At 37.4% G+C, this 24,053-nt stretch overlaps 1 protein-coding gene and 1 pseudogene across 1 annotated transcript in view; both read left to right on the top strand.

The window, feature by feature from the left end:
- Positions 1–1,019: 1,019 nt before the first annotated feature.
- The window catches only part of ATR (ATR serine/threonine kinase), a 156,865-nt gene continuing 133,831 nt past the window's right edge, over positions 1,020–24,053 (top strand). The window contains exons 1-14 of the mRNA XM_014453216.2: positions 1,020–1,346; positions 2,617–2,766; positions 10,419–11,296; positions 12,685–12,857; positions 13,575–13,766; positions 15,462–15,652; positions 16,286–16,438; positions 17,017–17,209; positions 17,441–17,700; positions 19,155–19,345; positions 19,678–19,778; positions 19,959–20,130; positions 20,731–20,901; positions 22,571–22,765. Coding sequence (XP_014308702.1) covers positions 1,145–1,346; positions 2,617–2,766; positions 10,419–11,296; positions 12,685–12,857; positions 13,575–13,766; positions 15,462–15,652; positions 16,286–16,438; positions 17,017–17,209; positions 17,441–17,700; positions 19,155–19,345; positions 19,678–19,778; positions 19,959–20,130; positions 20,731–20,901; positions 22,571–22,765 — 3,222 coding nt within the window. The 5' untranslated portion in view covers positions 1,020–1,144. The remainder of the gene's footprint in view (positions 1,347–2,616; positions 2,767–10,418; positions 11,297–12,684; positions 12,858–13,574; positions 13,767–15,461; positions 15,653–16,285; positions 16,439–17,016; positions 17,210–17,440; positions 17,701–19,154; positions 19,346–19,677; positions 19,779–19,958; positions 20,131–20,730; positions 20,902–22,570; positions 22,766–24,053) is intronic.
- LOC111825328 lies at positions 12,370–12,468 on the top strand (annotated as a pseudogene).

Raw genomic sequence — 24,053 nt, 5'->3', positions numbered from 1 at the left:
GGCTGATGGCTGTTGGAGGCTGGCCACAGCCCCTTCAGGGTGGGGGTTCCGCTGGGGTGCCTGACCAGCCTGGGTGAGGGGCTGATGGCTGTTTTCAGGCTTGTCAAGCCCCCCAGTGGGGACCCTCACCCATGGGGTTGTGGCCAGCCTGGGTGAGGGGCTGAGGGCCATTTTCAGGCTGGCCACACCCTTTCAGGGTGGGGGTCCCCACTGGCTTGCCTGGCCAGCTTGGGTGAGGGGCTGATGCCTGTTTGCAGGCTGGCCAAGCCCCCCAGTGGGGACCCTCACCCATGGGGGTGTGGCCAGCCTGGGTGAGTGGCTGAGGGCCATTTTCAGGCTGCCCACAGCCCCTTCAGGGTGGGGGTGTCCCGCTGGGGTGCCTGGCCAGCCTGGTGAGGGGCTGATGGCTGTTTTCAGGCTGGCCATGCCCCCTGGTGACCCAAGCTCCCAGCCTCTCCTTTTTTTTCTGGGATTTATTTATCTTCTATAATTGAAACTTTGTAGCCTTGAGCGGAGCCGAGCGGGTCACGGCAGGCGGAAGCTTGGTTTCCTCCATCGCTGGGGGCAACCCAATCCTCCTGCTCACTCCAGCTCGATGGCTGCTGCCATCTTAGTTGGGTTAATTTGCATACTCACTCCTGATTGGCTGATGGGCGTGGCTTGAGCATAGCAGAGGGACAGTTAATTTGCATGTTTCTCTTTTATTATATAGGATTTGCAGGTCAAGCAAAATTATCAACTTAAAAATTAGCCTGATATATTTATCAGGTCAAACACATATGTAATTTTAATGATCTAGTTGCCACATTATAAAAAGTAAGGAAGTAAATGAAATTATTTTATTTAACTCAGTAATATATCCAGATAACATTTAATAATTAACATAAAATTATCAATGAGATATTATACTAATTTTTGTACCATACATTCAAAATCCAATGTGTATTTTATATTTATAGTGCATCTCAATTTGGACTAACCACATTTCCAGTGCTGAATTCCTACTACATGTGACTAGTGGCTACTATATTGGGCAGGGAAATTTAGGTTTTGCAAATTAGATGCCTGTGGTGTCATTTAGCATGTTCTTTTTTCCTTGTTAAGTTAGATTTTCCTTTCATTTTTAAACAGAGGAATATTGTGAATGTCAACATTAAAATTAAACAAATTTGTTAAGTTCAACTTTAGAGAATTTTTTACAAGTGAAATTGTGACTCCATTTAACGGTTTAAAAACTTTTTATTTGTATTTTAGTGCCAGTGCAGAGGAATATAATACAGTTGTGCAGAAGCCAAGACAAATTCTATGTCAGTTTATTGACAGAATACTCACAGATGTAAATGTTGGTAAGAAATAACTATTTCTTATATAAACTTTACAAATTGTTTTCTTTTCCATATATACAATGTTTTGCAAGCATTTTTCTCCATGTAGGTTTATGGAATTAGTATTTATGATAGTTAACTATTTTCAAGCAAGTTATTTACAGTATTTGTTATATAATGTCAATTAGGCTCCTAAAAGAAATCTGTTTTCCTATTTGTTATCTATATTTTCTGTTGCTTACAATGAGTTCTTTGATATAAGATATTATTATAGATAAAAAATATTTGGTCAGTTCTGATGATGTGGACTTATTTTAGCTAGGTCTTGTGCCAGTGGTTGAAAAACAGCAAATGCCATAAAAACTGGTAACTTTGTAAGTTGTTGAATCAACTCCTGTTTGTTTTTTCTATCTGGGGCAATCTAAAAGACAAATTACAGCCCAGCCAGTGTTGCTCAGTGGTTTAGCGTCAACCTAAGAAACAAGATTCACTGGTTCCATTCCTGGTCACAACACATGCATGGATTTGGGGTTCCATCGCCAGTAGGGGGCATGCAGGAGGCAGTTTCTTTCTCATTGATATTTCTATCTCTCTATTCTTTTCCTTTCCCCTCTCTCTAAAAATCAATAAAAACATTAAAAAAAAAGAGACAAATTAGAAACTTGGCAAGAATGCTGTCATATCTGATATATCTATTAAAATTACATTGAAGGGGTAATATAGAGTGCCATTTGGCTCATGGTATATAAATTTAATTCCAAATTTGGCACAAATTTTATGGTTTGTGATAGTTATTTACCCCTTCTTTTTTCAATCAGTAAAATTATTTGCTGAAAAATAACAAAAGAACTACTGAATATTTGCAAGATATGTTTAAACTGCTAGCCCACCCCCCTTGTGCTTTACTAACTCTTCACCATCCAGGAATCAAGATGCCTTCACAGCATCTTCCCACACACTTGTTTTCTTTATGCTGCATTACTGCAATTAAATATTATATTACAATTATTAGTTTATTTGTGTCACCTGAATATGATTTTTTTTTTTTTATCTTCAGATTTTACCACAGTGCCAGGCGTATATTATGGGCTTGTAGTACATATTTGATGAATGGATGTATAATAGATAAATGAGCATGGTTATTAAACATTCAAAATTAGGTAGGATTGTAATGGTTAGCCCCATCAATTTACCATGAGCACTATAATTATGGTCACCAAAGTCTAGTTTTTTAACAAAATACTGTTGTTTAATTTGTCACAACTCTTTAAAATGAATCTTGTATTTTTAGTTGCTCTAGAGCTTGTAAAGAAAACTGACTCTCAGCCAACCTCTGTGATGTTGCTTGATTTCATCCAGCATATCATGAAGTCCTCCCCTCTTATGTTTGTAAATGTGAATGGAAGCCATGAGCAAAATGAGGCCAAAGGCTGTTGTATTGGTAAGTCCTGCTATTTGTACATTCATTTGCAATTGGTTTTTTGAAAGCTACCTTCTGAAATATAATATATATATTGATAGACATATTTTAGTCAAATTTGTTATAAATTGAGGAAGTAAAATGGTAATGGTTAATTTTATTTTCTGCATCCTTATTGTTTTAATTTGTTAGAACTAGATACCCACAATGGAACAGAAGTAATTAAATTTGTTTATTTGCTATTGAATACTTTAGCTGTTTTCTTTTTTTCTGGTTTTGGTAAGCTCTTCCTTCTAGATTAGGCATTAGTAAACAATAGCCTGGATTTGGGTGGCTGCTCTCCCACTACAAGGGCAGAGTTGAGGCAGCGGCGAGACCGCGCCATCTTGGGAAGCGGTTGCCGGCATCCAGAGAGCGGCTACTAACCCTGCGGCTACTAACCCGGAGGCAACGGCTCGCAAGCAGCGCGACTACAAGAGCCCAGCGGAGACCTGCATCCCTCCACGGAAAGCAGATTCAAGCAACAGCGGCCTCCTGATCACCATACGCTCTGCCTGGGGAACAGTTGCTGTGTGTGAAGCCTCCCTCCACCAGCCAGAAGAGCCACCACAGCTGTGAACAGCACCCACCAGAGGCTCTGCTATCAACAGAGGAGCCGCTGCTACCACAACCGCCCAAGGAGCAACCACAGCCCGAGGAGCCACTGCCACCCAGGGAGCAGCCACTGCCTCCCAGGGTCCAGCCACTGAACGATTCAACAACTAGTCATGTCAGTGAGATCAAACATGGGTAGACAAAGAAACCCCCAAAGGAAAGAAAAGGAGGACTCGCCAGAAAAGCAGCTAAGTGAGACAGAGATATGCAACATGACGGAAAAAGAATTCAGAATAAGGTTCCTAGAGTACATGCACCAGATGTTCAAGAAGCAAGAAGAAACAGATGAAAAACTCAACTACTTATGCAAGAAGCTAGAAGAAACAGATGAAAAAATCAACAACTTAAGTAAGTCCCAAGAAGAAATGAAGAGCGACATAGCTTCAATAAAAAACTCCATTGAAAGTATCAACAGTAGACTGGGAGAAGCGGAGGACCGAATTAGTGAATTAGAAGACAAGGAAGCAAAACACACTCAAACTGTAATGCAAATGGAGAAAAAAATTAAAAGACAGGAGGAGAGCCTAAGGGAGCTTTGGGACAACATGAAACGAAACAACATACGAATAATAGGGGTGCCAGAACAACAGAAAGATGAACATGGATTAGAAAACCTATTCGAAGAAATAATATCAGAAAACTTCCCTGAGGTGGGGAAGAAAAAAGTCACACAAGCCCAGAGAGTCCCAAACAAGGTGAACCCGAAAAGACCCACACCAAGACACATCATAATTACCATGGCAAATGTTCAGGATAAAGAGAGAATCTTACAGGCTGCAAGAGAGAGACGGAAAGTAACATACAAGGGATCTCCCATTAGATTATCAAATGATTTCTCAACAGAAACACATCAGGCCAGAAAAGAATGGACGGAAATCTACAAAGTGATGCAAAGCAAAGGACTGAATCCAAGAATACTCTATCCAGCAAGGCTATCATTCAAAATTGAAGGGGAAATAAGAAGCTTCACAGACAAAAAAGGGCTAAGGGAGTTTATCACCACCAAGCCAGCCATGCAAGAAATGCTAAAGGGACTGGTGTAAAAAGAAGAAACATCAAGCTCAGAAAGAAAACAGCCACACACACACAAAAAAAGAAATGGCTACAAACAAGTACCTTTCAATAATAACTTTAAATGTAAATGGACTAAATGCTCCAACCAAAAGACATCGAGTGGCTGAATGGATAAAAAAACATGACCCATACATCTGCTGTCTACAAGAGACCCACCTCATTAGAAGGGACTCACACAGACTGAAAGTGAAGGGATGGAAAAATATCTTTCACGCAAATGGAAAGGAAAAGAAAGCTGGGGTAGCAATACTTATATCTGACAAAATACATCTCAAAGTGAAGGCCATAACCAGAGATAAGGAAGGCCACTTCATAATACTAAAGGGATCAATACAACAAGAAGATATAACCCTGGTAAACATATATGCACCCAATGCAGGAGCACCCACATATATAAGAAAACTTCTGGAAGATATCAGGGGAGAGATCGACAACAATACAATCATAGTAGGGGACTTTAATACACCACTGACATCACTGGATAAATCCGCTAGACAAAAACTCAGCAAAGAAACAGCAATCCTAAATGACTCACTAGATCAGATGGACTTAATTGACATCTTCAGAACACTTCACCCCACAGCTGCGGAATATACATTCCTCTCAGGTGCTCATGGGACATATTCAAAAATAGACCACATATTGGGTCACAAGCAAAGTCTCCCCAAATTCAAGAAGATTGAAATCATAAAAAGCTTCTTCGCAGACCACGATGGCATAATGTTAGAAATAAACTACAATAAAAACAACCCAAAATACTCAAACACTTGGAAGCTGAATAGCATGTTATTAAATATTGATTGGGTTACCGATGACATCAAAGAAGAAATTAAAAACATCCTGGACACTAATGACAATGAAAACACAACAATCCAAAACCTCTGGGACACAATGAAAGCAGTCCTGAGAGGAAAGTTTATAGCTCTACAGGCCTATCTCAAAAAACAAGAAAAAATGGTAGTCAATCATCTAACTCTACAACTCAAAGAATTAGAAAGAGAGCAACAAGAAAACCCCAGAGTGAGCAGAAGGAAGGAGATAATAAAGATTAGAGCAGAAATCAATGAAATAGAGACCAAAAAAACAATACAGAAAATCAATGAAACCAAGAGCTGGTTCTTTGAAAGGATAAACAAGATTGACAAACCCCTAGCCAGGCTCACCAAGAAGCAAAGAGAGAGGTCCCAAATAAACCAAATCAGAAATGATAGAGGCGAAATAACAACAGACCCCACAGAAATACAAATGATTGTTAAACAATACTACGGGCAACTCTACTCCAACAAACTAGACAACCTGGAGGAAATGGACAAATTCCTAGAAAAATACAACATTCCAAAACTCAATCAGGAAGAATCTAAAAACCTCAATAGGCCAATAACTATGGAAGAAATTGAAGCAGTCATCAGAAAGCTTCCAGCAAACAAAAGCCCAGGGCCAGACGGCTTTACAGGGGAGTTTTATCAAACATTCAAGGAAGAACTAAAACCTACCCTCCTCAGACTACTACAAAAAATTCAAGAGGAAGGAACACTTCCAAGCTCATTCTATGAAGCCAGCATCACCCTAATACCAAAACCAGGTAAAGACATCACAATGAAAGAGAATTACAGGCCAATATCCCTCATGAACATAGATGCCAAAATCCTCAACAAAATCTTAGCAAACCGGATCCAGCAGTACATCAGAAGGATCATACACCATGACCAAGTAGGATTTATCCCAGAGATGCAAGGATGGTACAACATCCGTAAATCAATAAATGTGATACATCACATAAACAAATTGAAAGAAAAAAACCACATGGTCATATCAATTGATGCAGAAAAAGCTTTCGACAAAATCCAACACCCATTTTTGATAAAAACTCTCAGAAAGGTGGGAATAGAAGGGTCATACCTCAACATAATAAAAGCCATATATGACAGGTCCACAGCCAACATCATACTCAATGGACAAAAACTAACACCATTTCCCCTAAGAACAGGAACAAGACAGGGTTGCCCACTCTCACCACTCCTGTTCAACATAGTACTGGAAGTATTAGCCATTGCAATTAGGAAGAAGAAGAAATAAAAGGCATCCAAATTGGAAAAGAGGAAGTAAAACTGTCCTTATTTGCAGATGACATGATATTATACATACAAAACCCTAGAGACTCCATCAAAAAACTACTAGACTTAATACATGAATTCGGCAATGTAGCAGGATACAAAATTAACCCCAAGAAATCTGAGGCATTTCTATATACCAATAGTGAACTTTCAGAAAGAGAGATTAGGAAAACAATCCCATTTACCATCGCACCAAAAAAATTAAGATACCTAGGAATAAACTTAACTAAAGAGGTTAAAGACCTCTACTCAGAAAACTACAGGACGTTGAAAAAAGAGATAGAGGAAGACATAAACAGATGGAAGAACATACCATGTTCTTGGATTGGTAGAATCAACATCATTAAAATGTCCATACTACCCAAAGCAATCTATAAATTCAACGCACTTCCCATTAAAATACCAATGGCCTTCTTCAAAGATCTAGAACGAACTCTCCAAAAATTCATCTGGAATAAAAAAAGACCCCGAATAGCTGCAACGATCCTGAGAAAGAACAAAGTTGGTGGGATCTCAATGCCAGATATCAAGCTGTATTACAAAGCCACTGTTCTCAAAACTGCCTGGTACTGGCACAAGAACAGACATATAGATCAGTGGAATAGAATAGAGAGTCCAGAAATTAGCCCGAACCAATATGCTCAATTAATTTTTGACAAAGGAGGCATGAACATACAATGGAGCCAAGATAGTCTCTTCAATAAATGGTGTTGGGAAAATTGGACAGATATATGCAAGAAAATGAAACTAGACCACCAACTTACACCATACACAAGAATAAACTCGAAATGGATAAAGGACTTAAATGTACGACAGGAAACCATAAAAATTCTAGAAGAATACAAAGGCAACAAAATCTCAGACATATGCCAAAACAATTTCTTCACTGATACAGCTCCTAGGGCAGTTGAAACTAAAGAGAAAATGAACAAATGGGACTACATCAAAATAAAAAGCTTCTGCACAGCAAAAGAAACCATCAACAAAACAACAAGAAAACCCACCTTGTGGGAAAACATATTTGCCAACGTCATATCTGATAAGGGCTTAATCTCCAAAATTTATAGGGAACTCATACAACTTAACAAAAAGAAGATAAACAATCCAATCAAAAAATGGGCAAAGGATCTAAATAGACACCTTTCAAAAGAGGACATTCAGAAAGCCAAGAGACATATGAAAACATGCTCAAAGTCACTAATCATCCGAGAGATGCAAATCAAAACAACAATGAGATACCATCTCACACCTGTCAGAATGGCCATCATCAACAATTCAACAAACGACAAGTGCTGGAGAGGATGTGGAGAAAAAGGAACACTTGTGCACTGCTGGTGGGAATGCAGACTGGTGCAGCCACTATGGAAGGCAGTATGGAGGTTCCTCAAAAAATTGGAAATGGAACTCCCATTTGACCCTGTGATCCCACTTCTAGGAATATATCCCAAGAAACCAGAAACACCAATCAGAAAGGATATATGCACCCAGATGTTCATAGCAGCACAATTCACCATAGCTAAGATCTGGAAACAGCCTAAATGCCCATCAGTAGATGAATGGATTAGAAAACTGTGGCACATCTACACGATGGAATACTATGCTGCTGTTAAAAAGAAGGAACTCTTACCATTTGCAACAGCATGGATGGAACTGGAGAGCATTATGCTAAGTGAAACAAGCCAGTCAATGAAGGAAAAATACCACATGATCGCACTCTTTCATGGATAATTAAGACCATTACAAACTTTTGAACAATAATAAATTCAGTGGCAGAGCTGCCTCAAACTGTTTGAGGGACTGCAGTGGGAAGGCCAGGGAGGGTTGGGGGACAGGAGGGAGGGGAGTAAGAGATCAACCGAAGGACTTGTATGCATCCATATAACCATAACTAATGGACATAAGACACTGGGGGGTAAGGGAGGGCAGGGTCCTGTCAAGGGCGGGGGGGAAAAAAGGACACTTATGTAATACCCTTTGTAATACTTTTAGCGAAAAATTAAAAAAAACAACAACAAAAAAAAACAATAGCCTAATCTAGGAGATTAGGCTGCCTGTTTTTATAAAGAGTAAACACTATTTATTGTAACACAGCCATGCTCATTCATTTACTTATTGTTAGTAACTACTGAAAAGACAACATTGAGAACCCTGAGTAGTTCACTTGGAGACCACATGGCCCTTAAACCTATCTAGTTCTTTAAGAATGACTTTGCACCCTGTTCAGGTGGCTCGGTTGGGTAGAGCTTCATCCCATATACCAAAAGGTTGTGGGTTCGATTCCTGGTTAGGGCACACACCTAGGTTGGGGTTTCAATCCCCGGTTAGGGTGCATACAGGGGTAGGGTGAGATGGGGTGAGATAGGGTGAGATGGGGTGGGATTGGGTGGGATGGGGTGGGATGGGAGGGCAGCTGATGAGTATTTCTCTCTCACATTGATGATTCTCTTTCTCCCTTCCTTTCTCTCTCTCTAAAATCAATAAAAAACATATCCTAGGTTGAGGATTAAAAAAAACCCAAAAAACCCAAAAGAATAAGCTTGCTGAATTTTTGTTTTTCTCAATCCCTTCACCTTTTTCACCCAGCCTCACAATCACAAAAAACAAAAAAAAAACAAAAAAATCCTCATTGACAGACAACATTATGGTGATTACCAGAGGGAAAGGGAGGTGGTGTGCGTTAGAAGAGGATATGGGGGGATAAATGGTGATGGAAGGAGACTTGACTTTGGGTGGTGAACTAATATACAATGATGTATTATAGAATTGTAAACCTGAAATCTATATACTTTTATTAACCAATGTCATCCTAATAAATTCAATAAAAAAAGAATTTGCTGACACCTGTTCTAGATGTTGAAATTTTTTCTAGACCTTATCCTTATTTTCCCCACTACTTGTCCTTTTATTGGCTTGGTCCTAAAGAGATGGAAAGCAAACATCTCTTATTTTTATGTACTATGCACAGTATTTTAAATTTTTTTGCTTGAATCTCAAGACTCAACTTTATAGCATGTCCTCCAAAAAGCCTTTCTGACCACTATTCCTGATTGCCTGGCTTAGGACTGGTTTAGTTGCTCCTTCTTAATGATTTCTTAATACAAAGTGTTCTGCATTTCTTCTATCGTAGTGGTTTTTAAATTATATTATAAATACCTGTATTTCTGTATTCTTTGCCACACTGTTTTTTAAATAATAAATCATGACCCATAATAGTTTCGGTTATGAAGATAAAATATAATAGACTAGAAACATTGTACACTGCATATAATAAAAATAAATACTGTTTCATGAAACTTTTGTTTCATACATTTAAATATGCCTATGTGTACTGGGTCATAATATAAAGTGTATCTCTTAGCTTTAGTCAAAAAGTTTCAGAAACTATATTTTAGAATTTATGAGGACAGGACTAGGACTGATTTGTTCTTGTGCACTTTAGACAAAGTTGCCACTCAATAAATACTTGTTGAAGGGGTATTAATAACTATAACTACTATTTATTGAGCATTTATTTAACTTCAGGCACTATGCTGAGAATTTCACATGCATTATCTTACTTGGTCCTCACAGTAACACATAAAGTAGATGTTATTATTCCCTTTTCATAGATGAAGTTAGAGATTCAGATAAATTGAAAGTTCACACAGCTAGTAAGTGGAAAGCTAGGACCTTGTCTGTTTGACATCAAAATTGGTATTCTAAATTATTATATTTCCATGTATAGAGAATGTTTTAGACTATTTTGTTAGTGAAGTTTGTACTTTAAAAATAAACTATCAGGCATTTAGCAATTTAATTAGTAAATATCTTTTTTGTTTGTTTATTTCAAAGACTTTAGTAATTGGATCATAAGAAGACTTCTGCGGATTGCAGCAACTCCATCCTGTCATATGTTACACAAGAAAATCTGTGAAGTCATCTGTTCATTATTGTTTCTTTTTAAAACCAAGAGTCCTGCTATTTTTGGAGTACTGACAAAGGAATTATTACATCTTTTTGAAGACTTGATTGACCTCCACAGAAGAAATGCAGTGGGACACTTTGTGGAATGGCCAGTGGTACTTAGCCGATTTTTAAGTCAATTAGATGAACATGTGGGATATTTACAATCAGCTCCTTTAAAGTTTACGAACATGCAAAATTTAGAATTTATTGAAGTCACTTTATTAACAGTTCTTATTCGTATTATTGCAATTGTGTTTTTTAGAAGACAAGAACTCTTACTTTGGCGGATAGGATGTGTTCTGCTGGAGTATGGTAGTCCAAAAATTAAATCCTTGTCAATTAGCCTTTTAACTGAACTCTTTGAGCTTGGAGGACTTCCAGCACAACTGGCTAGCACTTTTTTCAGTTCATTTTTGGAATTATTAAAACACCTTGTAGAAATGGATGCTGACCAGTTGAAACTCTATGAAGATCCATTATCAAAGCTGATAAAGACACTATTCCCCTTTGAAGCAGAAGCTTATAGAAATATTGAACCTGTCTATTTAAATATGCTGCTGGAAAAACTCTGTGTCATGTTTGAAAATGGTGTGCTTATGTGGCTTAAGTCTGATTTGCTAAAAGGAGCTTTTTGCCATTTACTGCAGTATTTCCTTAAATATGTGCCTGCTGGGTATGAATCTGCTTTACAAGTTAGGAAGGTTTATGTGAAAAATATTTGCAGAACTCTCGTAGATGTGCTTGGAATTCAGGTAGATGCAGAGGTAAGTAATTTTAAAGGTTACTTGTTAGGTATGTATTTTTTTTTATAATTTGTATATGCATATATGCAGGATAAAATAATGAGGAAATACAAATTTTTTTTCTTTTGTTAATCTTCACCTGAGGATATTTTTTCCCCATTGATTTTTAGAGAGTGGAAGGGAGGGGAGAGATAGAAACATCGAAGTGAGAGAGAGACATCGATTGGTTGCCTCCCACCTGAGCCCTGACCAGGGCTGGGGATCTAGCCTATAATTGAGGTACAAGGTACATGCCCTTCAGTCTGAGGGCCGACGCTCTATCCACTGAGCCAAACTGGTTAGGGCAAAAATACAAATTTTTAATAATGTACATTTAAAATGAAATGATTTTCATGATCTACTTTGGCTCCCTATAATAGATTTTTACTTTGATTTTAGAAGAATTTGTTCACTTACTTGGTAACGAACCTCCAAAGTCAAATTTTTTTTTAAGAAATATGTTTTTATTGATTTCAAAAAGAGGAAGGGAGAGGGAGAGAGAGATAGAAACATCAATGATGAGAGAGAATCATTGATCAGCTGCCTTCTGCATACCTCCTATTGGGGATTGATTCCTGAAAACTGGGCATGGGAATTAAACCGTGACCTCCTGGTTCATGGGTTTATGCTCAACCACTGTGCCACTGGCCGGGCCAAATTCAGCTGTTTTAAAGTAGAATTTGTGAAGTGTATGCATGTTTGTTGCATTATTAATTAGAAGAGGGCCAGTGAACAACTTATTACATAAACTTTGAGCAGTAACAGATTTTATCTTTGACAGATTGTAATCAATAACTTAGAAAACCTATGGGTGCATAGTACTAGTCATGCTAAATTATCCCTCTTTTCCTGTTTGGACTATGGGAGATAGGCAGTATAATGAAATAGATATGCAGTAACTTGATTAAATATTTTCATTTATTTTATAAGACTTTCTGGATTGGTAGTATGAAAGAAGTTAGTAGTTCCCTTATAGAAATTTTTTTGTGGCATTTTGATAGAGGGATAAACAAGGTATAGGAGGATTTGTCATGCCTTTTAAGACTATAGAACCAGTGCTTGCTTCGGCAGCACATATACTAAAATTGGATGCAGAGAAGATTAGTATGGCCCCTGCGCAAGGATGACAAATTGGTGAAGCGTTCCATATTAAAAAAAAAAAAAGACTATAGAAACATAGTTATAAAGAACTACTGATATATATAGACTGTGAATAATAGATTAACTTAGGTCTTTGTTTTGCCTGATGAGACTCCAAAAATAGTTTACCTTATTAGAAAACTTATAACCAATACCTAATGCATATTTGCTGTCTATGAATATAAACATTTTCTAAGAGATAATTTTTGAAGTTCTTTTTGCTTCCTCAGTATTTGTTGGGCCCACTTTATGCAGCCTTAAAAATGGAAAGTATGGAAATTATTGAGGAAGTTCAAATTCAACAGGAAAATCTCAGCAGTAAAAGTGATGGAATATCACCCAAAAGGCGTCGACTCAGCTCATCTCTGAACTCTTCTAAAAGAGCAACAAAACAGACTGAGGAGTATGACCTTCATTCATTTTTTATTTAGTCATTTAGTAAAACTTTATTTACTCTTAAAAATTGCCTTTAGTTAGTGCTTCAACTTAAATACACAAAGAACATTGTTTCTTTCTAAAGGTAGTCAAAGGAATGCTTAAAATATTTTAATAGTGTTAGTATGAAAATTTCATGGCTGAATATGGTTATTTAAAATATTTTTAAAAGTCTTACCTGCCTATTTAGTTTAACTTTTTAATATATGAAAAATATCTGAATTCCTGTATTTCAAACAGCCCTGAAAATTGTTCTGAATCTTTTATTTATTTATTTTTTAAATTTATCTTTATTGTTGTATTACAGATGTCCTTTTTTTTACTCCCATTAATCCCCCTCCTCCCCACTTCCATCCCCTCCCCAGGCCTTTACCCCACTATTGTCTGTGTCCATGGGTTATGCATATATGCATATAAGTTCTTTCATTGATCTCTTCCCTTCTCTTGCCCCTGCCCTTCCCCCCTTCCCTCTGAGGATCCTCAGTCTGTTCCATGCGTCCATGTCTATGGATCTATTTGTTTGTCAGTTTATTTTGTTCATTAGATTCCATATATAAGTGAGTGTTTTAAATTTTAGGATACATTTTAGTATTTGTCATTGCATGTTATCTTTTGTTTTACATATTTTTCATATTTGAACCAAATTTACATTAAATATGAATATATACTGTGGTTATAATTACAGAATCAATCATGTGGATATGAACAAAAAGAGCATATTATGGAGTGCACTGAAACAGAAAGCTGAATCCCTTCAGACCCTCCTTGACTGCAGTAGTCTAAAGAATCCTGTTACTGAGACGTTAGAAGGAATTGCTGTTGTCTTACAACTGACTGCTCTGTGTACTGTTTATTGTTCTCCTCAAAACATGGACTGGTAAAGAAACTTGTATTTTCTGGGTGGGTTTCCTGTAATAAATTTGAATTTATTAGGAGACCTCATTCAATTGATTTGTGTGACCTGAAAACACAAGCTTTTCAGTAAAGTAGAAATTTGTTTTTTATTGAGTACTTGCTAAATGCAAAGTACTGTGATAAGTACTATTTATAACTTATTTAATTTTTACAACAATTCTGTGAGGTAAATGCTATTATTAAGGCTTGGTGAAATTGAGGCTTTTTTTTGTTTGAAGTCTAAACTAACTTTCCTGGGCATACATGTTTAGAAAGTAGCAGAATACATTTTTATGCAACTCAAAAGCCACTGTTCTTTTAGTCAAACATTAAGTTAAAAGAACATTTGCCTTTGATAATAAGAGTAGGAATTTAGAACTCCTCAGAGGTATATTTTCAGTTCAGTGTTTTTAATATAGGTTAATTATTCTACCAGAAGAAATAATAAGCTAGCTGTCTCTCTGAGATTTAGTCTTTTTTTCAGTTGCACATTGTTACTTTTTTACATTATCATTTGTTCTGTATATCCTGATTTAATCTTTTTTTTCCAATTACAGTTTATATTCAATATTATTCTGTATTAGTTTTGGATGGACAGCATAGTAGTTAGAAAATCATGTACTTTACAGAATGGGTCCCTCTGATAACATAGTTATTATGATATTACAGTGGGGCCTTGACTTACGAGTGTCCCGACTAACGAGTTTTTCGAGATATGAGCCGTCTCTCGGCCGATTTTTTGCTTTGAGTTGCTAGCTAAAATTCTGGTTACGAGCCAGCTTCAGATCCCCACCGCTAGGTGGCGCAGCGAACGTCACAGTGAATGCCACAACATCAGCCCAGCATCACGTGTCTCACTCATTCACTTTAAGATTTGACATACAAGTAATTTGAGTTACGAGCTCTGTCACGGAACGAATTAAACTCGTAAGTCAGGGCCCCACTGTATTGCTTATATTCCCTATGCAGTAATCTACATCTCTGTGACTCTTCTGGTCTGATTTACTCTTTTAACTAGCCAATACAAAGTTATGGAAGGGATTTTATTTTTTTATTATTTTTTCTTTTTTAAAATATATTTTTATTGATTTCAGAGAGAGAGAGAGAGAGAGATAGAAACATCACTGATGTGAGAGAATCATTGATTTGCTGCCTCCTGCATGCCCCACACTGGGGATCAAGCCCACAAACCGGGCATGTGCCCTGACTGGGAATCAAATGGTGACCTCTTGGTTCATAGGTTGATGCTCAACCCCTGAGCCATGCCACCCGGGCTGGAAGAAATTTTACAGAAACTATATTGATTAATGTTACCTTTAATTTAGAATTTGGGATAACTTGAAGGAATAACTAATTAGGCCGAAGTCTCCCCTTGTTCTATTATTAAGAAAAGATTTAATTAATAATTATGAAGGTATATCTTTGGTCAATTTTAAGCCTGGTGATGCCAGATTAAAATATCCTAGATTAATTTTCTTTACCAAATCCTTAGAGTGCTTAGAGAGACATAAAGAGATTAAAATTAAAATAATGACATTAATTGATTTACATATTTACTTTGAATTGGTTTAAAATTATATGTTAGCTTCATACTTACAATTTCTTTTGGGTTACTATATTATTAGTTTTGACTAACAATTCATTTTAATCCATGTCTTAAAAAATGTATTAACTGCAGCCATAATTTCAAAGACTGTCACCAGAAGTGTAAGAAGAAAACTTCAGTAGTAATTACTTGGATGTCTTTGGATTTTTACACAAAAGTGCTTAAGAGCTGTAGGAGTTTGTTGGAATGTGTTCAGAAACCTGATCTGGAAGCAGTTATTGATAAAGTGATGAAAATATATGATGTTTTGATTTATATTCAAGGTGAGTACAAGTAAGTAGTAATTCAAAATAACCTTCAGAGATAATCAGTATAGAAATCTCTTTTGCCTAAGGTGTAAATGAACAAGTGTTTGGAATAACCGAAAGTTTTCTTGATTTCGGTTTTGTTAAGCTTGTCAGTAATTTCCAATTGTGAAATTTGTGTAATATATTGATTTATTATACGTTTTCAGTCAATAGAAATTATAACTTTAAAATTTTTTTGAGAATCTGAAGAATGCTATGATCTTTAAAAATACATAGATGTATATTTTTAGGAAGTCACATTTAATTTTTGAGGGGTTCACAGGCCTTAGAGCATTATATCTATTAAGAACAGCTGTTAACTGAATATTTGTTCTAATTCCACTTGATGTTTAGAAACAAACATCGATGTGAGAGGAAAAAACATCTATCGGTTGTCTCCTGTACGTGCCCCAACCTGGGACTAAACGCACAACCCAAGTATGTGTCCTGACTGGGAATCAAACCCACAACCTTTTGCTTTATGGGATGAGGCTCCAATCAACTGAGCCACCCTGCCAGGACTGGAACATCTGTTTTTAATTGATAAAAAGACACAGGTGAATACAATTAAGGAAAAGATAATTAATCACCTGTTATGTGTTTCTGTAGTAAAAACTTCATTTGAAGATCATATTCTGGAAGATTTATGTGGAATGCTCTCACTTCCATGGATTTATTCCCATTCTGATGATGGCTCTTTAAAATTGACCACATTTGCCACTAATCTTCTAACATTAAGCCAGAGGACTTCAGATAGCTTCTGTAAGTGTTCACAAAATTCTGTGTGTGTGATCTGTCTTGGTTTAACTCATTTCTATATGGGACTGTTAACACTTATTTCTATTTTTTCAGTAATTAAAAGGGGAGGTACATTTTTAATGATTCAAAATGAGTTAGACATGTAAAGAATTAAAATGTGTAGGATTTGCACATCCTCAAATCTATACTGCCACATTGTTGTCCAAACATGTCTTTCTAATTTACAGTCTTGTTAGCAGAATTATGGGAGTTCCCATCCTCACTTAAAAATTTTTGCTATCTAAAAAAAAAAGAAAAAATGTCAATGTCAAAGAGGTAACTATCTAAAAACAAACTTTTGTTATCTGATGGGTGTGCTTTTCTATTTGCATTTCTCTTATTATGTAGTAATATTGTACATAGACTTTTTTCTATGAACATGTTTTAATTTTGGAAAATGAGCTTTTAATTAAATATATGTATTTTAGATGTTATTTTACTTTTTAAGAAAGAATGAATATGTGTGTATACATATATATGTATATATATACTTATATAAAATTAACACTTAGAAAACTTATATAATAGACTTAATTTTTCAGCACCACAGGCTCAGTCACGATGTGTGTTTCTTCTAACTCTGTTTCCAAGAAGAATATTCCTTGAATGGCGAATAGCAGTTTACAGCTGGGCCCTGCAGAGTTCCCATGAAGTAATCAGGACTAGTTGTGTTAATGGATTTTTTATATTATTTCAGAAGCAGAATTCTTATCACACAGTTCCCAAGATTCTTATGTATGTATTCCTATTTTAATTTGAGTATATAACTTGTTTGGAAAGATCACATTTGTAAATGTATGTTAATTGCTGCTATTAATAGAGCAAATGTTGCTTTTTGTTTTAGAATTTAAATATTTTTTCTTCGAGGCTTTGTCTTACTAGTACTTTTATCCCAAATTAAGTAAGACTATTTAGACTACACAATTAAGCAAAAAGGTTTAGTACCTTTTTTTTTTTTGCCCCCAGAGATAAAGTTAAAGATGATTCTGATATTGTCAAGAAAGAATTTGCCTCTATACTTGGTCAACTTGTCTGTACACTTCATGGCATGTTTTATTTGACAAGTTCTTTAATAGAACCTTTTTCTGAACATGGACATATTGACTTCTGTAAGAGCTTAAAAGTCACTTCTCAACATGAATGTTTATCTTCTCGACTAAGAGCTTCTGTTTTCAAGCCATTCCTTTTTCTACTGAAAGAAAAAGTACCTAGTCTAGTGAAACTTGGTGAGTGATTTGTTATTTAATATTTTAAAACACATTTAACCTCTGTTTTTAAAATCAGTGATAAAATTAGCTTGAAGCCTTAAAAAATTAGACTTGCTTGATAGGTTCAGACTTGCTCAAGTATTGATCCTATTTAATAAAAGAGTAATATGCAAATTGACCATCACCCCAACATACAAGATGGCCACCTCAAGATGGCCAGCAGGGGAGGGCAGTTGGGAGGGACCAGGCCTGAAAGGGAGGGCAGTTGGGGGCAATCAGGCCTGCAGGGAAGGGCAGTTAGGGGCAATCGGGCTGGCAGGGGAGCAGTTAGGCGTCGATCAGGCTGGCAGGGGAGTGGTTAGGGTGTGATCAGGCTTGCAGGCAGAAGCAGTTAGGGGCAATCAGGCAGGCAGGCAAGCGGTTGGGAGCCAGCAGTCCTGGATTGTGAGAGGGATGTCCCAGATTGGAGAGGGTGCAGGCCCCCCACCCCCTGTGCATGAATTTCATGCACCGGGCCTCTAGTTATTTATAAATGGGATGACTGTATCATAGAACTAACAAGGGAAGTAATATTTGGATTTTAAAATGCTCTTGTGATATGACAGCATAATGGGGCATACCTGATGTTTTGGTTCAATGTAGTGAGTTTCTTTGGAGATACCAGGACCTTCTTAATGTGCTCCATGCCACTACCTTGGCCCTTCAGAACTTCAAATAGTTAGAAATGCCCAATTGAGGCTATAGATTGTGTCTTCTTGACCACTTTCCAATGGTAATGGTGTATGAGTTTGTTGGGAGCATAAGATTTATACAAATACTTAGAAGACCTATTGATTTGGATTCTAATTTGTAACTTGTCAAGTTTTCAAAACAGTATGTGATAGGTAGTTTCTCTGACTTCTTAAATATTTTTTTAAGTTTTATCTTATTGTTTAAAGTATTACGGATAGTACTACATATGTCTCCTTTTTTTCCCCATTGACTTTCCCCCGGCCTTCCCTACCCCCACCCCCACCCCCCGCACATGCCCTCCCCCTCTTCCCCCCAGTGTCTTGCTTATATGCATGCATACAAGTCCTTCGGTTGATCTCTTACCTAAATATTTTAATGTAAGATTAACAGTAAGGCGATGATTGCCCTGAGTTCACAGTTCTTCAGATTAGTGAAATGTACTTTTATGTCTATCTTGGTAACATAAAATCATAAGTGACTAGCAATTTTACAACTTAAAAATTTCTAGAGTTTATTTTAGATTTGTTACTTATAACTTTTATTAAGTATAAAGATATTAAAATAAGTTCATTTTAATCTTCCACAATTTGATGTGCTCTTCAAATTCAAATACTAAATATTAACAGGATAAGGCAACTTAGAATTCTAAGAAGCATATTATTTATTGACCATATTTATTACAATAAAACTCTTGATATTTAATGTATTAAGTTAGGGGTTAATATGCTCTTGCTTTTTAGCTTTCATAGATAATTTGTGTCATCTTTGTAAGCACCTTGATTTTAGAGAAGATGAAACAGATGTAAAAACAGTTCTTGGAACTTTATTAAATTTAATGGAAGATCCAGACAAGGATGTTAGAGTGGCTTTTAGTGGAAATATCAAGCATATATTAGAATCCTTGGACTCTGAAGATGGATTTATAAAAGAGGTTTGATAATTTTTATTTTTAAACTTTTGTGTTTTCATAAACCTGGCCTTAAAAATTTTAATTAGCCCTGACTGGTTTGGCTCAGTGGATAGAGCATTGGCCTGCGGACTGAAGGGTCCCAGGTTCGATTCCGGTCAAGGGCATGTACCTTGGTTGTGGGCACATCCCCAGTGGGGAGTGTGCAGGAGGCAGCTGATCGATGTTTCTCTCTCATCGATGTTTCTAACTCTCTATCTCTCTCCCTTCCTCTCTGTAAAAAATCAATAACTTATATATAAAATAAAAATAAAAATAAAAATAAAAATTTTAATTAATTAATTTTATTATTCTAGCTTTTTGTCTTAAGAATGAAGGAAGCATATACACATGCTCAAATATCAAGAAATAATGAGCTGAAGGATACCTTGATTCTTACAACAGGGGATATTGGAAGGTATATTTGGCAGCATTTTTATTCTTCCTTATTTTGGTCATTTTTATTTGCCTGATGTTTGAAATGGTGATATGAGAGATGTGGTATTATAGAAAGAAATGTGACATCAGCATGCATTTATTTGTGGATTTCCATTTATTTTTGAGACACTGATGATAACTTTTTTATTTTTAATTTTAGGGCAGCAAAAGGAGATTTGGTACCTTTTGCACTTTTGCACTTACTGCATTGTTTACTATCCAAGTCAGCATCTGTCTCTGGAGCAGCATACACAGAAATTAGAGCCCTGGTTGCAGCTAAAAGTGTTAAACTGCAAAACTTTTTCAGCCAGTATAAGAAACCCATCTGTCAGGTGAGAGTCAGCATTGGTCTTGACTATAGGAAATAGCAGTGCTTTGCAAGTGTTAAAAAGAATATATATATGTTTTATTTTTCTTACCTTAAAAGATACTGTTTTTAAAATGATATATTCAGTTTGTTTAAGAGGATCTAAATCTTGCCAGTTTTATATTTTAGTATCTTGGACTAAAGATGTAGAGAGGAAAAATCATTTTATAATAATATATTGGATTATCATGCTCTATTATTAATCTATTAAGAGATGCCTTTTTTAGCCTTCCTTTTAGTGATGATAAACTTTTTTTTATGCTTTGATATTATGGAAAAGGTACTTTGTGAAAAGGTTGAAGCAGAAAAGTTAAGGTATGTTAAAATATTGGCTTTGCCCTCTATTGGTGTAAGATATTCAAGTTTCTTAAGAAAGCCTGGTTATTTACCTGTAAAAGGGAGATTACACATAATCTGTTCCGCTAAGGTTGTTATAACAATTAAATGAATGTTAATTCAGGTAATATGTTTAGAACATTGTCTGGTACTTTCTGTTATGTTACCTTGAAAAGTATTAGTTAAATTTTTTTCCTTGTGTTAAAACTAACAAATCATTTTGCTCTAGTTTTTGGTGGAATCCCTCCACTCCAGTCAGATCGCAGTACTTCCTAGTACTGCATGCCAGAATGCTGAGATGCGCAAACAAGATATGGCTCACCAGAGAGAAATGGCTTTAAATACCTTGTCTGAAATTGCCAATGTTTTTGACTTTCCTGATCTTAATCGTTTCCTTACCGTAAGTCCCATAGTATAGTTGACTTAACTGAGGTTTTTAATTCAATATTTTGTATTTATTCTAGATGTTTAAAATATTTTTATTTTTAATTTTTTTTGTTAATCCTCAACCAAGGATTTTTTACCCGTTGACTTTTAGAGTGAGTGGAAGGGAGGGAGGGAAAGAAGGAGGGAGAAAGAGAGAGAAACTTTGATGTGAGAGAGAGACATCGATTGGTTGCTTCTCGCAGTTGGCCCCAAGCAGAGCTTGGGGATCGAATCTGCAACCCTTCAGTGCATGGGTCAACACTCTAACCACTGAGCAATATTGGCCAGGGCAAGATTTTTTTAAATTGAATTTATTGGGATACAGGTTTCAGGGGTACAACTCAATAAGACATCATCTGCATACTGCATTGTACACCTATAAAACCCTGAGAAGAATCTAAATGTCTAATATTTAAGTCATAGAATATTATAAATGCTTTGTAGAAACTACCTTATAATGTTTAGAAGTCTTAAAGGATTAATATTAAGTTGAAAGACATAATACAAGTGGGATGTAAGCATCTCTGAAGGCAGGCCTAAATCTTGATCATTGTCACATCTTCAGTGACTGACATGGAGTAGGTATTCATAGGTTACATGTTGAATGAGTAAATCAAAAGTTAACCATTTTATGTTTGGAATTTTGAGTATATTTTATGAGCAAGATCTTAAGGGAAATAGGCCAAAATCAAAATAGATTTGTTCCTGTTTTGGGACAGTGGGTGTTGTTAAAAAAGTTTTCTTCAGTACTTGTAGCACCAACTTTCTAACTTAAACAACTTAAAATATCGCCCTGGCCAGACGGCTCAGTTGGTTGGAGCGTTGTCCCATATACTGAAAGGTTGTTGGTTCCATTCCCAATTAGGGCAACATAGCTAGGGTGTGGGTTCTATCCTTGGTCAGGGTGCATATGAGAGGCAGCGGATCGATGTTTCTCTTCCACCTCAGTGTCTTTCTCTCTTTCCCTCACTCCCTTCTCTCTTTCTCTCTTCCTCTCTAAAAGCAATAAAAACACTCTAGCCAGTTTGACTCAGTGGATAGAGCGTTGGCCTGTGCACCGAAGGGTCCCAGGTTCAATTCTGGTCAAGGGCAAGTACCTTGAATGCAGGCTCCCCGGCTCGGGCACTGGTCAGGGCGCATGTAGGAGGCAACCAATCGATGTGTTTCTCTCACATTGATAGTTCTCTGTCTTTCCCTCTCTCTTCCACTCTCTAAAATCAATGGAAAAATATCCTCTGGTGAGAATTAAAAAAAAAATCAATAAAAATAAGTTAGCTCAAATAATAAATCAGTCCTGGAACTTATCCTTAGATCATAAGTATATTTTAGCACATACTCATGAAAAAGTATCTTCTTTACCTATACATTAGCTTATTTATTGTCTGTCTCTTCCACTCTACATTTTAAACTCTGTCATCAGGAACCTTGCCTGTTTTTTCACTGCTTTATCTGTAATGCCTGAATTGTAGTATATGCTTGGTAAATATATGTTGAATGAATAAATGGTAAATAGGAATTCAAATGTCATATGTGGACTTTGAATTTGTGTGGCATTTTAAAATATTTTTGCACATAGCTTATGTGAATATTTTATTGCCTGGACAAATGTACTTTTTGGTAATTGTAGTGTGTGTTTTTTTCAGAGGACATTACAACTTCTGCTTCCTGACCTTGCTGCCAAAGCAAGCCCTGCGGCATCTGCTCTCATTCGAACTTTAGGAAAACAATTAAATGTCAATCGTAGAGAGATTTTAATAAATAACTTCAAATATATTTTTTCTCACTTGGTTTGTTCCTGTTCCAAGGATGAATTAGAACGTGCCCTTCATTACCTAAAGGTAATTGAATATCTATCTATCTATCTATCTATCTACTTTACTCTTACTAAATTAACATTAAAGGACACTCCAACATGGTGGCCAGCAGGACCTGAATGAGGTTGAGAGTGTGAGTGAGGGAGTAAGATGGCAAGTGCGCAGGTGGTCGTGGGTGTGGGTGTAGGTGAGGGTCAGTCAGATCACGTGCGGGAGTCTTAGGGGCAGGAGGTTTGGGCTCTTTTGGCCTGGTAGCTGCTGCAACTCCCATAGCCATTCCTGGGCACGGCTCTGATTTGGAGACTGCTCCATCTTGAAAGTTTTATAAGGTCCTCCTGGGGCTGTGGGGAGCAGCAGCCTAGCCTCTCCACCACCTGTACTCGCCGGAACCAGGCCCGAACCTATGTGCACCCAGCCCCAAGCCCCACGTGTTGACTGGGGACACTGCCTGGACCTGTGTGACTGACATTGACCCAACAGGACTCTTGCCCCTGCTGTGCTGCCGCTACAGCACGAGAACCCAGCTGCTCTGCTTCACTGCCAGGGCTCGGGGGCAGGAACTGCGCTGAAGGCCATGGAGGTGGATGTAGTCTCCCCTGCCCTGGACCTACTAGAACAGAGTACCTGAAGAGGCTGCAGATTTGAAGCATCTCATGCTGTGGAGCAGAAAGGGGATTGAACAGTAGGACCAGGTAGGAGGATCAGCCCTGCCAACTTGAACACGGAGGAGAAGCCCTCTTTCCCACTGGAAAAACAGCTGCTTCTGACCCAAGCTTCAGCGACCTGAGGTAATGAACAGCCCAGGGCTGGGAATCTGTGCCTCTGCAGGCGCCAATGAGGAGGAGCCAGCAAGGCAAGCAAGGTTGAGGCATTGGAAGGGGAGGAAGTGCATGCTACTGGCATCACTCCCAACACTAGTCTGATCAAACCATCCTGGCTAAGACCAGGATACCCCTACAGAGCCCAGCTTGTGGAGGAAGGGAGAACAGGGACACTTAAGGCATGAGACTTGAGGCAGACTCAGCCTCTGGGCTAAGGAGACCCTGCCTGCTGGATGGCTATGGGCTTCAATGTATCAGGCCTCAGGTTGCCTAGGGCCAGAAAAGGATAGTGACTCACATTGGCCTGCTGCCAAGGAAGCTCCTGAGAGGCCCAGGTTAGACACACCAAGGGACCAAATTCAACAACATCAGAGCAAAATCTAGTAAGCGCCACAAATAGTGGACCAAAAGTTTTGGAGTGTGTGAGTGTGTATGGTTTTTTGTGTTTTTTTTGGGGGGGGGGGAGGGGGGAGTGGGGTGGCTTTTGTTTC

The sequence above is a fragment of the Myotis lucifugus genome, unplaced genomic scaffold (genome assembly GCF_000147115.1).
Source record: "Myotis lucifugus unplaced genomic scaffold, Myoluc2.0 scaffold_21, whole genome shotgun sequence".
NCBI classification, from domain to species: domain Eukaryota; kingdom Metazoa; phylum Chordata; class Mammalia; order Chiroptera; family Vespertilionidae; genus Myotis; species Myotis lucifugus.
Note: the sequence above shows the minus strand (reverse complement) of the source record. Positions and strands in the feature narration are given on the sequence as shown.